This window comes from Gavia stellata, chromosome 5, assembly GCF_030936135.1.
Source record: "Gavia stellata isolate bGavSte3 chromosome 5, bGavSte3.hap2, whole genome shotgun sequence".
In the NCBI taxonomy this organism is placed as follows: domain Eukaryota; kingdom Metazoa; phylum Chordata; class Aves; order Gaviiformes; family Gaviidae; genus Gavia; species Gavia stellata.
The window spans coordinates 10,997,027-11,012,240 of NC_082598.1; the positions used below are offsets into that span (position 1 = coordinate 10,997,027).

Below are 15,214 nucleotides of genomic sequence, written 5' to 3' on the forward strand. Positions count from 1 at the left end.
AGCCCTTGATCTCTCTGCAGGAGAAGGGTTTGAGCCCCATGCAATTTGCTGGGTTGCATTTGTTTTGATGGCACCTAAACAATCAGACATCCTGGCTATGCTTGGGTATTGCAGACTTCCATTTTTAAAGCTTTTGTTGTCCTGTGCTTTCGCGGTTACGAATTACATGAATTGGGCCATTAGTGGTGCCTTTATAGCTTAGAACAGTCTTTTATGTCCTTTGGGATGCAATATGTCTTCTGAATGGGGATGTGTTTTCCCAGCTCTCCTAACTGCTTATAAAGGAGGTGTCAGACGGAGAAGGTAAATACCTGAACATCTGCTTAATTAGTTCAGGCAATGAAAACCAGGCTTGAAAAAGGGGTAGCAGAGGGGCGGCAGTAGCTATTTCACATTGACAGGTAAGAGGACAGTTAGGGCAGATAGAGTGACCATAACTCCAACTGGTTAGGAAGGGTCTGGATCACAGGGAGGGGTTATTTTTTCTGTAATGCTAACAACTGGTCTCAGGAGCTCTTTGAGGGGATGAGTCTGGGCTTGTGAGAGTTAACAGATATCACAAGGGTGTGCAGGAGCCCCAGCCATGACTGAAGGGGTAAGCTCAGGACAAGGAGCAGTCATACATACTCATGGAGAAATGGAAATGTGCTGTGCTGCCAGCTTGGTTGTATGCCCTATTTCTCTCCTACAGCAATGGTTGGCTTCCCATTCACACTCCTGGCTCTCTAAACTGATTGCTTTTAGTTTAATGGTTAAATAAGCTCTGACAGTTTTTCATTGTCTTTATCTTCAGACTCTCTTGTTCTGAAAACTAGTATCGAAGGATTTTTTTCTGCTAGACTCCCACTAGCCTTCCCCAGACTCCCACTACCCTTCCTTAGACTGCCATCGCTGACGTGGTGAACATAAAACTTGCCCTTTTTAGACACTGGTCCCATCAATTTCTCCCCACTTGTAAGGAATCTGCTTATCCCAAAGGGAAGGTGGTATGATCAAAATTATCTGCCTTCTCCCAACCATTAAAACCTTTCTCCTGACTATTTCTGTTTCAGTTTGTACTGTCTGGTGCCTTAAATGTTTTAAACAGATGTTACAATGTGATACGGAGCATGAAAGGGTACTGCTTCAGAAATCAATTTAATATGCTATTACGATACTACATAATTAGAAATGATAATTGCAATTAATGAATATAATTGGCATTTGCTGTACCAGAAATTGCAATATACTTTGAGCTGAAACGATCTTTATTCTACCTCAGAGCCCATTAATCTTTGTTGATTCGGTCATTACGTAGGATTTTAAGCCGCCTCTTAGGCACTGGAAGTTGCAGAGACACAGAGTCCAAAGTACAGCTGAAAAACTTGAAGATATCTTTCTTCATAATTTCATATAATAACATATAATATATATACCTGTGGGTTGCATTTCAGCTGCATGATGATTTTATTCTTGTATTTCAGTGTTTACAGAGGATGGAAATTTATGCAAATTTCCTTTCCGGTACGGTGGAAGGTTTTATCACTCGTGTTTATCACATCTATCTTCCCCAAAAAAATGGTAAGTTAACATTGCTCATAAATGAAGACAGCATTCAAATGAAAACGTCATCCTTTCAGTGCTTTAATCTTGTTTTCAGAATAATTAACTTGAGCTTGATGTTGTGCCCAAGGAGGACCATGCAGTTCTCCTGCTTATAGTCCTGGCCCTCAGGTCAAGACTCGTGCGCAGGGGGGAGGGAGTCCAGGCACAGGGTCTCCAGGGCCACGGAAAGCTCAAGAACTGCAGAAATGTTTCCTTCTTGGCTTTCGTATTGGAATTGCAACTTATACGAGTGGCAAGAGCTTGTACAGAAAGGGCAGGACCGATGAAACGACCTGATAGAAACCCTCTGCTGAGGGAGAAAGGAGAGATAGAGACACCTGTAAGAGGTGACACTGGGTTAAGGAATTGTTTGATTTGTGTGGGCAATACTTGTACTGCAGCAGAGACCATCTGATATTTGAGGAAGGTTGTTTTTTTCCCCCTCATATCTCTAATTTCTATCCAGATTGGCACTAGGCCCCTTTTGGACAGTGCAGTACTAAGAGGTGAGGTATTATTCCCGCTTGTTGGGTAATGATTTATTCTACTAGTGTGTTTACGGCCAGGTCTCCTTATTTTGGGCAAAGGTTATTCTTTCATATATGCAGAAGTTGTTAGAAGTATTCATTTTGGGGTAGGGGCAGTCAGGTGGGAACCCTACTGCAGCAAGCACTGAATAATCAAGACTAACTTTGCAGATAAACCTATCTAATGGGCATATATTAACAGAAATCAAAAGCAACACAGTAGGGAATGTATGGGTACCAGTAATGTGAAAATATATGCACAGATGAGCTATGTGAAAGGCACATACTTGCATGTTTTCAGGGTGGAGATAATATTTTATAGAGTTTATTTTACTCACCCATGGAGGGCAGAACTCTCATTTTTAATACTGGACTGTCTAATTTTTTCATGATCTGTGTCATCTTTCTGATGGCACATCTGTTTTAAGTGTAAGTGCTGGTGTGGTGTAAACAACACAACACATAGCTTCTGACACAAATAGACGTAGAGCTTCAAGATAGGAGATCAATTCTGAATTTCCCCAACATCCATAGATACCATACAGATAAAAAAAGCCTCAAGGAAACAAGAATTTGAAAATATCTTAACTAAAGGAAGGGAACCGGAATAATTTTCCGGTTTGAACGTTCTCTTTGATGAACTATAGCCACAAAGAGTTTGACCTTTGGACCCACTTAATTTCATGCAATGCTTAAGATGGATCTTGTTAATACATGACACTGTGTATTTGTTTTTAGCCAGTTAGGCCACAGAAATGGAAAAAAAATGGAAACACCTGTGAATGGATGGGATCCAAGGTTAGAGCACACTTTAGATCTGACCTTGGACAACTTGCTCTTACGCTTCCAATTTTTAAAAGGCCGTTTGCAAGCAGGGAGACGAGGAGGAGGACAGCTGGAGCTGTTTGGTTTTGACAGGCCATTTCACCTCATGGCTGACCTTCTGGCCAGTGTTTACTCTTCTTTCATAAGCTAAAAGCAACCTAACGTGTGACTTCAGGCACAGAGATGCCAGGAAAAGAGCCCTGAATAACGGTCGGGAAACCTGCTCTCCGCGTTTTTGTGTGACTTGGCACTAGCCCGTGCTGGACTGATGCTGAGTAACTGATCCCAAGGGACCTGGCAGGCAGCGGGCGAGGGCAAGGCTTGTGTCCTGCCTGCTCCTGCCTGCCTGTGAGCTGCTAGTAACAGTGGAGATGATGGGAGGCTGGATGCAACCTGCCTCTCTGGGGGCAAATGCAAGAAGACCAGACCAGGAGAGTGCTGGATTATGCACTTAATGAGTCCATGTCCTTAGGCCTCAAGTCATACGTTAAGGCAGGACTACAGGCAGAACTCTATAGTGTGAGACAAAGCCTGCTCCAATTGGCTTTAATTTTATTGTATGTTTTCTCATACTACATATAACACAGATATTGTGTGCTAGCCCATCATATTAAGTTCAATAAAAAGTTAGTCCTCCTGCAGAAAGCATTTAAGAGCAGTGTTTATCTTAACACAAAGCTGGATATCTCATTCATGAAAGCTACTGTGTTGATTCAAAGGGCTAAATGTGGAAGGCAATAAGACATGACCTTGTCCATTTGTAACATAAAATGTTTCAACATAAATCAGGGTCCTGACTGCAGAAACCTCCCCCTTGTTTGTTACTCTGAGAGCAACAAACAAGTTGTATCTTTATAAATATTTATTGAAAACATGGGAAAGAAGACAAAATAATTGCAGTATTCAAATAACAAACTTCTTTTAACAGCATCCTGTATTGCAGTTCCTTTTAATTATAATCTGTTTCCACAGATAAATTCCTATTTAGAGGCCTCTTATGAGGTACTAAAGATGTCATGTAATTTTTTCCTTTTGTGTTGAAGAGAAAAAATTAGCTGGAACTGTTGCTAAAGTTCATTGGTACCTCCAAAAAGACGAAACAGCGTAAGGACAGGCAAAATGTGGGTGCGATGAACTCCCATGAGAGCAAATGGGGAGGGTGGTCTGAATTGCAGCCAAGCTGTGGCTGCAGGGATGCTGCCAGCGCCCTGCCCCTGTGTCCCATGGTGGGATGGGTTCCCCTGAGATCCTGATCAAGGGGAACAGCGGGAGCAGATTTTGGCTCAGATTTTGTCTGTGACTCGGACGGTGTTGACTCATACCCTGGAGAAGCCTTATCCTGTGCTCGAGTGCTGGATGTGTGGGTCCCCATTGTGGCAGGTTGCAAGGGCGGGCTTAGGTCTATATAGGAAGGGCATGATCTTACCATCTCCTCTGGAAACAGGAAGATTTGATACTTTGGCTACAGACTGAAACCAGTGCAAAGGAGGCTTTTTGGCCAGCTGGATTACAAACTAGAGAGTTTACGCCAGTCCTGGAAAGGAGAAGGACGTGTGGGTTGAGCCAGGAGATACCAAGCATCAGGCTCTGCATTTTTCTGGTGCTGGTGGTGGTTGCTCTGGTGTTGTTGGGTGGTCTGGCCATCTCTTGTGGCCAGGACAACACCTGAAAAGGTCTGAAGGAACCTCCAGGCCTCAAACATGGTGACAGCACCAGGTGTGATGGCAGAGTGCTTTTCTTCCACCAGGCTGGCTCTGGCCTGAGGCTTTGCTTGCTCTCCAAAATGTCCTATTATTAAGGCTCCCAGTGCTCCTGATGGGTAAAATAGCCCACTTTCCATTTATCCTGCCTACCGGTTAGGCCTCGTCTGTGATGATACACAATTTTCTCTGTCCATTCCCATGTTTTTTACCACGCATGGGTTTAAAATGTTGTTTAAATTAATCCCTGGTAGTGGACTTTTCTGGTGCAATTACTTCAGTATCCGTGTCTTTAAGTAAGTTTTCACTTTTTTATTAACAATTTTATGTGACAGACTGATGTAAAGACATTTGTTATGTCATAAATTTAGAGAGTGGGTCCATTTACAAGTAGCACAAAGAAATAATAAGCCTGTTTGGTTGGTGTGGCTGCTGGAGGTAACATCCCATGACACCAAAATGTCATCACATTTTTGGTAAGCTTCCCAGCAAAGAAGAGATTTTAAAAAGAAAAGGAGAGAGACTAGTGAAGTAGGTTTGAGGATGGTCTGAGCTTCTCCCAAACAGTGAGAGATACTTGGCCGAAAATACAAAAGGATGATGTGAATGTGCAAGAAGCCTGGCGCTGAGGAGGCAGCTTGGCATCGCAGGGGAGGACCAACCTCTTCGCAGTCACTGCAAGGACAGGGAAGGAAGGGACTGGCTGTGAAGACCATTGGGTGGAAGGACCAGTGGGTTGTGGAAAGTCAGCGGCAGAAGCAATGTTAAGGGCACTGATGACAAAAAACATTTAAGAGGGGAACAAATGGAGTTCTCCATTTGCTTAGAACTTGGCTGCTGTTAGACAGACTCCAGAGAATATTAATTTGCCTGTAAATTGTATTTTTCCCCCTAATGATCGGAGTTTGCTTGAATTCTTTAGGTGTATACAGGGCCTTTTCCATTCACCTCTCCCATGCTGCTCAGTGTAACGTTGCTCTGCTAAATCAAGAATTCATTCAGTCAGAAAAGTCTGGCTATTCCGTCCCCATCATGGCTGGCACAGACGAAGTGTTCAGTCAGAGATGGTTTTGCCAACAATGACACAAGCAGTGCACTGCTGAGAACCACTTTTAACTTACTCCTCACCTCATTCCACATGTGTAATAGACCATCCTTCAAAAAAGCACAATCCACTTCCAACCGAAGGAGCACAGAGAAATTTCCATCAACTCCCAGCAGAGTCACATGGGGCTTAATGCCTGTGAGAAAACAGCCTCTTTAAGAAGGTGTCAAGTTAATCTGCACTAGACTACTGAGCACCTTTCTTTTTGTGCTCCCTATATAATTGAGGTCACCAAACTTAATATGCGTGGCCTATTCAGATGCTCCATAGGAATTAAAGCATTTTAAATACCACATAGCATCTAATTAAGAAGCGAAGTAGGGCAGTTAAAATGGCAGACATGCTCTACAATAAAATTTCAATCTAGCTTGTGACTTCCCAGGGTGGAAAAATATTTGATAACACGACTGTTCAAGATATGATAAAACCACGCGTAATAAAAATTATCAGGCATGTTAAATAAAGCAAACTCCTATTTCTTCCAACACACTGTAGCCACATGTTTCCCTGTGTAGTGGCAGCTGATACAGCTGATATTTCTTATGCTGCATTAGAAGTGGTTGGGGAGGATGTTTTGGTGGATGGAGCACTGGGACACGACATGGACCTCCGAGGTTCAGCCTCTGTTCAGTCGCACACTCACTGTGTGGCCTGGGGGAAGCATGTAAGTCTACCTCTGCAAATGGAGAATAGGAGCTTAATAGTCCTTGGAGTGCTGTGAGCCTTGGAGATAAGAGACTGATAAGGGCAAGGAAAGTGAGCGGATAAAACAGTCGTTAAAGTTTGTCTTGGTAGGATTCCCATGGGTGGCGTGGCATGCAGGATTCAGCTCCCTGCTCTGCAAAAAGGAGAGGTTTTCTCTGTGTGTTTGGAAATCACCCCCATGTCAGTTATTTCCTCATTTCATCTGGCAAGCTAAAAAATAGAAATACTTTAAAGGAACTGAGTGCAAAATACGTTTGCCGCTGAAAGCCAGGAAAAAGTCCCTCTGTGGACAGTCTCCTGCTTCCACAGATTATGAAAGTAACTGACAGGCATAAAAAATGGGTTGGGTCCTGTTTTGCTTGTTTTGCAGTGAATAAAGGAGACATAATTCATTCGCTTTGGTTTTGGTTTTTATTTGTCTTTCATTTTCTAATCTTAGAAATAAAAAGGTTGGGTTTTTCTGGAGGATTCATTGGAGATCTCAGACCCTGCTTCCATATCTCATTCTTAACCTGTATGTAATTTGAGAGAAATGGGGCAGAGAATCTTGAACAAAAGAAAGCATATTTTTTCTCTGGTGTTGAGACTTTGAATGAAACACATGCTAATTAGAAAAGCCGTATGAATTTCCAGGTTGCCAAAGAGTGAAGGCCATACAGTTTCAGTGCAAACATCCAGGTTGTTTAAAGCTGCGCTAAACCACACCTTTAATTCCTTTCAGGTGCTCAACAACACATAACTACGACCGGGACGGGAAATGGGGACACTGCGCTTCGTTGCCCAAAGACCACTCAGGTAAGGCGAGCCATCGCTGAGTTGATCCAAATACCTGGCTCCTTCTTTGCCACCTGCAGTAAGGAGGGACGGTGCCTTCAGTGCTACTTTTATTTGGTGTACGCAGAACAAGCCTTCACGTGAGCTGTTTCCGGGATCTCGCTGTGACTCTGCATGACCATAGCATTGGACTGTGAATATCACACAGTCTGTAATTCACTCTCTGTTGACTAGCTTGAAGTCATGGAAAGAAATTATGGTAATGGCAACATGGAAATCTGAAATCCTGCTGGAGCCGAGCACAGAGGCGATCGTCTTCTCCTCCCTCACGGCTTGGATGTGCCTTTTAGTTTTCCCCTCATTTAATCAGATACATTTTCTGTCTCTTTGACCAGCTAATTTTTTAGAAGGTACAGAAGCACTTCACACCCTGTACAACACACAGCCATCACTTCCAGCTGTCCTTCCTCCAGATCTCAGGGTAAAGAGCAGACCTTCCAAGCCAGACTTCCTTGGGCTGTGGGCTGCATCAGGGAAGACAAGAGGACAGATGCGTTCATTGCAGGAGTACTGAGGGACAACGAAAGGGTTACTTAGCTAAGCAGTGCTATGGCTTCATGTGGTCACCACACTCCAGTGCTACAATTACCTTATTGCGAAAGTCTGTCTGAAACAGGAAGCCAGGGTCTGCGGCAAACTCTCCTTTCTATATAAGTTGCTTTAATTGACACACTGGTGAAAGCATCACGTCCCAAACAGTTCGGTGGGGAACATGCATCCCTGTCCTCAGCAGTACCTCGATGGCTGGCCTTTGCTTGTGTCTCTCTCCCCAACTTAATATTTCATGAGCTAGATGCTGGGGAATCTCAATTTATAAGGAACGTATCTATCTAATTCTCCATTTACACAGTGACAGACCAGCACTGAAAAACCAGGTGTTGCACTGATCAGACTTGATGCCCCTGAGGTTTTTTTTGGATCTGTGTTTAAATGCTGATCATGTTCCTCTTTTCTCCTTCGCACTACTTTCAAATGTGACCTGTCTTGTCTAGTCTGCGGGATACGACCAGATGCCCTTAGATGTTCGCTTCCCACTTTCCAGCGAAGGGCATTTTCCACCACCCCCTTGCAGGGAGTTCTCTGTCATGTCAAGAGAGTCATTGCCAAGCTGATTACAATCTACCAGAGCGCTTGAAAAGCCAACCTTAGCTGAATCATGCTGAGAGTCTAAAATTAAGCAGCGCACAGCATCATCTTTTTAAACTTAACAACTTTAAATTATTTTCCAGCCTGGCTTTAAACAGATTAACAGTAGATCAGAGACAAATGACCTCACCCCAAAACAAGTAGCAATGCATGCGCCTTTGTAATGCAAGTATGTCAGCCATGAACATAGACTTTATAGACAGTTCCTGCTTACAGGAGCCAGGTGATGAGGGCTGCACTTACTTATTCATGAGTGCCCTCCCAGAGCTTAAAATGTTGGAAGCGGTAACTCAGGACTGCTTTAATCCTCCATTGAAACACTGACTGTCACGGTGGTGGCTGGCTGACTCAAGGAGGCTTTTCCAGCAGCTGACGAAGGAGCTCTCCAAGCCTAGCATTGCATTTCTGGGGGTGCCTTGTGCCACCTCTGTCCCTTCCTCAGCCCATCACCGTGGCCCTGCCAGCCCCGCATGCAGCCACCTCTGCAGTCAGCTGGCTGCCTGCAAGCCTTTTTGGGCTTTCTGGCTCATTTTTACCTGTTACCCACTGCAGCATTGGATAGCGTGGTTTGCAGCAAGAAAGCCACCCTGTCTGCCTGCCCCTCGCGGAGGGGTACCGCTGGCAATATACCCTAGGGCCAGGGAGGGCTTGCCCTGACTGCTGGTTTTTCTCCAGAAAAAAAAGAGTTACATGTGTGAGAGGGGAAAGGAAACAGAAAAAAGAATGGTGTAGCTGGAAGAGATCTCTGCTGGCTGTTGCAAAGAAAAGACTTTATTTCTAAAAGCATTAAGAATTTTGTAAAATTAAATAAAAAATCTTCAGCTGTTCATTTATTTATAAACATAAGTCTACTTATTCTTTGAAGCAGCAAGCACTGTGTTTGGACTTGGAAAAGTTTTACCAGATCACCAGTCACAGCTTAAAGAGAAAAGGTTTATGGTGAGGTTGAAAGGAAGGAGTGGCATAATGGCTGAAGGGAATTTCAAGCAAACAGGAGGAAAGTTCGCCTGCTGCGGAAGATAGCTAGGAGGAAAGAAGCAGTCAAACTGAATAATGCTGACCTTTAAAATGTGGAAAAGATATGATTTTGTTGTGAAAAAATCCACTAAAATATTAAAACTTTGGGGCAATCTCAACCACTTTATAGACACTTGAAAAACAGGAAAAAATGAAAATTTTGGGAGCGTGTATCCTTTGGCCATGAGGGATTGGTGAGGAGTGTGTGAACTGGGATGGGGAAGGAGCTGCTTGAAAGCAAAGGCTGAAGCACGAACTCTCTCCAGGCCAAGGATACCATGTGTACGCGGGGAGTCGACTTGAAACCATTGGAGCTGCTTACAAATTAGTGTTAAGCAAGTGTTGGAGGCATTGATCCAGAAAAATACATCTGCCAACTTCAAGAGAAAGTTTGACCAGAGTGTTTATTTTCAGGATGAAGTGAAGCTTGGGTATGAAGGCTCTGTGGAGAGAGATGTTAGTACTGCGCTGTACAGAGCCAGAGCTCTCCATAGCAACACCCAAGGCACTTGTTCAAACCCCCCCAAAATCAGTGGGAGCTTTATCGCTGCATTCAGGTTTCCAGAGGATCCTCCACTCCTGCCCAGGAGATCTCTGTGGAGACCGTGTGTAGTATCTGCCTGATGTGACCCCTTCACACACATGGGCCAACTGGGCTGTGAATGTGTAGTGCATATATGTTCCTATACATGCATAAAAGTGCAATGCCCCTAAGTGTGGGACTTCCAGATCTCGCGCATTCTGTTAGGACTACTGCTCTGAATGTCTGGAAATCTTGGACAAATGGCCAAACCCCCAGGGAGGCCCAGACTTAGGAGAAAAGTGCCAGACAGTGAGGTTTTTTGAGGCGTTTGGACTGATAAGGAAAGAGGAAGTAGAGCGGTGTGGGCCGCACAGGCAGGAGGAAGAGGCATCATCCCAGGAGGGGCTCTGGGGAAGAGCACTCCCAGTTCTGGGAAAGGTGGGTGGCAGAAACAGAAAGTTTTTGTGGGAAGATACGGTTAGAAAGGCGAGACAAGGCTGCTGCTTGTTCAGCAGAGCCTCAGAGAGGTGAAGCTGAAGTCAAGATGATTGCTAGCAAGCACAGAGTGTTTCTCCTGTGAGGGTGGGGAGATGCTGCTGGGTGGCTTTAGCCATCGGCTGATCTTGCAGGGACTTGGCACTCCCCAGTTAATGACTAGTTAATAGTGCGCAGGATTCCCTGCAGGAAAAGGTGATGTGACCGTGTGCTTATGAGTAGAAGTCATTCCTGGACTCCATGGAAGGTGGGGAGAGATGCAGAATACCCCAGGGAAGTCAGGCTGGAGTGGTGGGTGGGATGCAGTGAGGGACTCCAAGTGGGAAAGAAATGGAGGACTGGAAGTGCTCTTTGCAGATTTAACAAGGGTACAAAAAATGACTTGAGCATTGCTGTACCAGAAGAAGGCCTGGAGATCAAGTCATGGATTGGATGTGACTGGAGTAGGAAATACAGGATTTTCCTTTGAGGAAACATTACACCACCAGAAGTTTCATAACTATCAAATGCAGGAACAGTAGGAACGTCACTGCCTTTACTTGCTTTCCCTTGATGTTATCCTGGAGTGAAACTACCAGTGAATACACCCAGGCCTGCTATCTGGTATCAATTACACCACTCTGTTCTGAAGAAAATATGTTGATCCTGATACGTGCAGGGGAACCTTCACATTTACACCTCAAAGTTCAAGATGTGCCTTTTGTGCTTCGCTTCAGCCCAGTATGTGTGTGCCTGTGTTTCTATATGTTGCATCCCATGCTTAGGATCACACGCTCTAGCTGAAGGAGCACTTGGATTGAGTAACTCTACAGTTGCCCTCGCAGAGTTTGACTAGCATTAAAAAAGAGGATTTGAATGCAGACAAGCTGTTGGGCCAGCTCTGCAGCGGGTGTAAAACGTGATGTTGGTTGACTTCAGGGGAGATATACCCCTCAACACTGCCTGAAATCAGGAACAACGGCTGGTCAGCAAGACACTTGCACCTTTTGCATTGCACGCTGCCAAGCAAAGCTTCCATCACAGGGATGAGAAAGTTGCCCTGACACCCCCGCCTCTCTCCCACCCTATTTTCCCATGATTTAGAAAATTCCTTAAAAAGCAGAGATACAGTGGACTGGTCCAGTTGAATCTTGCCTGGCCTGATTTACTTGGATGTGCCCTTGTTTTGCTTCAAAATTTTTTCCTTTGTTCCATGCTTCAAAGTTTTTTTCCTTTGTTCAAGCTGTCCATTCGTTTTAGACAAAATCCAAAAATCTATAGCAAATTCTTCTGTCGAGGGTTGTCCTTTGTGTAATTTGAAAGAGAGATGCATAATCCCGGTCATGGATGTTGAAATGGGGAGCATGCAGGGCAGTCATCCGGGCAGAGGCAGAGCTGCAGCCTTCCCTCCCCAGAGTAAAGGCACAGCTCCATCTTGTGGGCATTTGTCCCATCTTCTTCCTCACCACAGTGGCCACTCTGGCAACTTCACGCGTGCCTGGACCTACCACCTTCGGACAAGTTACTCTGGGGAAGAAGGTTCAGCTCAGTGATTTACTATACCATTTTTAAAAGCTGGATAGATACAGCTGCTATACAGCTGGAAACAAAACCAATGTAAGTTGGTTGGAAAGCATTGGTTTAGATTAATATGTGTTATTCAAACCACCGTATGTTGAACCAAAATGGTTCGTGTAACCAAGCCAAGGCCTAACATAACAAAGCATGGCTTATCTGGCACCTATTAACAACAATTTCGTATGCGGCCTGTCTAGATCACTGCGCAAACAACCCTTGCCAAAACGGAGGGACCTGTTTTCTTACTCACGGCCATAAGGCGTACCACTGTACCTGTCCGGAGGAATTCACGGGCAAGAACTGTCAGATGAGTAAGTATCTTCTTCCATGAGTGTTACAACATGAAATAGGAGCAGTAAGTAGAGCTCATTAATGTTTGCTTAATGAAAAGGTAGTGCTGTTGTGATGGGAGAGACCACTGCAGCATGAATGTTTGTGTAGGCTGATTTCCAAATGGTTATGACAGACAATCCATTACTGACAGGACAGCTGAAAATAGCTCAATTATACAGTTATAAATCCAAGCATGCTCTGAGCCAGTGAGATATTAAGCTATGGGAAACACAAAGAGCCTCTTCCCCTCCCTTTGCTGTTTTTAAGTTTTAAATATCCCTTACATAGTTGGAAATGACTAATAATATCATCCAGTAGGTAGGGCAGGGAGACATGAAAAAACAACAAAATTTGAGGTGACGCCTTATCCCTTATGCATATGCACACATGGGTCTATTATGACTTTTCCTGTGATGTCAGCTTTACACCTAGGCAGCTACTCCACCTTCAGGGTAGTCATTTCCAAAGGAGGAGAGTCAGGCCAAAAGGCTTTGCTTGGGTTATTTTTCCAGTTTTATGGTGGTGTCACTCCCAATTTACTGCACATCAAGCGAGGAATTAGGCTTTTACACCAAGGATTTTCAGTCGCCCTTGCTGCTGTTTAATGAAGGCTTTTGCCTGCAGCTCTAGACTTCTTTCTTAATGCAAGCAAAGAAGCCTTTTTCAGTCCTGGTGCTCCACTGCCTCTAGCACAGCTCATCATCTGTGGATGATGTGGTAAAGTGGAACAGACACAAGTATATAGCACTGATTTGATTTTTTGTGTTTGCTGAATGAACTTCTGGAAGGACTTAAGTAATGGTGATGCTACCATGCTCATTTAGGAGCTCATTTAGGAGAAAGTCCCCTCTGTCTTGAGGTCCTTGGAGCTACTGCTATAGTGGCTTAGTGCCTCCACACTATGGAGGCTGGCTTGCTTGAGAAGCATCATCAACAAACATGTATCTGCTCAACAGGGAAAAAGGGATGAGCAGGGAATGATGGAGATTGTGATGCCATTCCTTGTGAGAAATAACCTCAGAAAGCTTGTGTTGTTTTTTAAACTGTGTTTCAGAGAAATGTTTTGACAACAGTCTCTATGAGTTCTTTGACGTGGGCATGAGCTGGTCAAGAGTCCAACAAGGAGCTGTGGAGCAGTGCATATGTGTGAATGGCCAGATCGAGTGCGAGAGTGTTGAACACAAAAGTAAGGCACTATTTTGTATTACAGCTATTGGCCAGCACGGAGTGGGGAGAAAGGACAGTAAGGATATCAAAGGCTGAGCAGTGTTACACATGGTAATGCCGCTCTCACAGCTCATGTACCCTCCCTCAAAGAGAACATTTTAGCCTACCTTTCCATATGTGAGCAGTAATGCTGACCCAGGAAATCACTTCAATGTGTCCATCCTTATTTGAGGAAGCAATTATATGCATTAAACTGAATTTTAGGGACACAGCTCAATGCTTTCTTTATCAGGATGCAATCCTGAACCGCAGCATGTAAGAATATGCAACAGATTATATAGTAGAAGTGGTAAAATTTCTGACCTTCTGAGCTCTCTTCCAAAACTGTAACATGCCTGAGAGGCACACCCTCCTCTACTCTTCCCCTGCACACCCACAATTGCTTCATACTGCTGTTTCACCTCTGGGATTTTTTCCCAAGCCTATCCCACTCTTGAGTTGCCAGCATGTAAACTCTACCTGCCTCCTGTTTGCTCTGTGTCAACCCCAGAGTCCCCATGATTTTTGGCCTGACATACCCATTCCTGGCTGGGATGATGCTTATGTTTTGAAGCCTCCTCCTTGTTGTGAGGCTCCCAGGTGCTCGACAGGGCTGGTCAGCTAGCTGCAGGGCACGAGCTTCCAGTTGCCACCTATCTCATGAAGCCAGCACAGCACCTCCCTTTTGGAAGGGGAGATGGTGGGAAGCAAACCATATGCCTCACCTATATATGTGCTCTGGTACAGCTATTCTGTTATTCAGTCTGGCTGACTTTTACCCTGCCCAGACTCCCAAGTAACTTACAGTACTGAGTAAAAGAGCCCTTTGAAATAGGTAGGTGCTTTTATTCCCACCTTAGAGAATTGAAAACTAAAGCATGGAGAGAGTCAGTGGCTTTCTAGGACATTAGGAATCCATGGGAGAGTTGGGAAATTTAATAGGACTTAATACTTCCCAGTCACAGATCCTAGATATTTAAGTGAGCTCCCTGCTAGATATGCTATTATAAATTTTAATGCAGCTCAGTGGCAAACTTGGAATTGGCAGAACCTCCTGTACAGAAAGAAATGCTAATGCCACCACCATCACCACTAGTAATAATAATCACCACTAGTAATAATAATCACCACCCCCATTTTACCTATTGTTCATTGGTAATATTTTTCAATAGCTATGCTGACATTACCCAATAGACGTAAAAACAATGAGACAGACCTCAGTGGGCAGAAATCAGTATAGTTTCCTTTTCTTCAATTTATATCAAGTGTAGGTCTGAGATGAGTAAAAAAGTAAAAACTTCCCCAACATGTATATGCACAGAGAAGATGTACTAAAGTAAGTTAAAATGGACTGATTCTCTTCAATAGTTTGTAATTTTGGTTTGATCTTTGGTTTCTGCTTGTAGGTTGTGTTCATGATCCTTGCATGAACGGTGGAGAATGTAAAATGGTTACCTTCAGTGGGAAAATAGTATGTGATTGCAAAGGAAATTATGCAGGAAAGTATTGCAATATTGGTAAGTATAACAACCTACCAGTGGGCAGGGAATTCGGAGTTTTCATCTGGCTGTGAAGTTGGTGTTGTTTGCCTCTGTGTTGTATTCTGCCTTTGCAGACATTTCTTGTAACAACTGAAGAGTCACACAGAACAAGCGTT

At 44.1% G+C, this 15,214-nt stretch overlaps 1 protein-coding gene across 1 annotated transcript in view; it reads left to right on the forward strand.

Annotated features, from left to right (window-relative positions):
- HGFAC (HGF activator) overlaps positions 1-15,214 on the forward strand; it is a 40,927-nt gene that overhangs the window by 2,044 nt on the left and 23,669 nt on the right. The window contains exons 3-7 of the mRNA XM_009817692.2: positions 1,464-1,560; positions 7,168-7,241; positions 12,216-12,329; positions 13,406-13,537; positions 14,964-15,074. Coding sequence (XP_009815994.2) covers positions 1,464-1,560; positions 7,168-7,241; positions 12,216-12,329; positions 13,406-13,537; positions 14,964-15,074 — 528 coding nt within the window. The remainder of the gene's footprint in view (positions 1-1,463; positions 1,561-7,167; positions 7,242-12,215; positions 12,330-13,405; positions 13,538-14,963; positions 15,075-15,214) is intronic.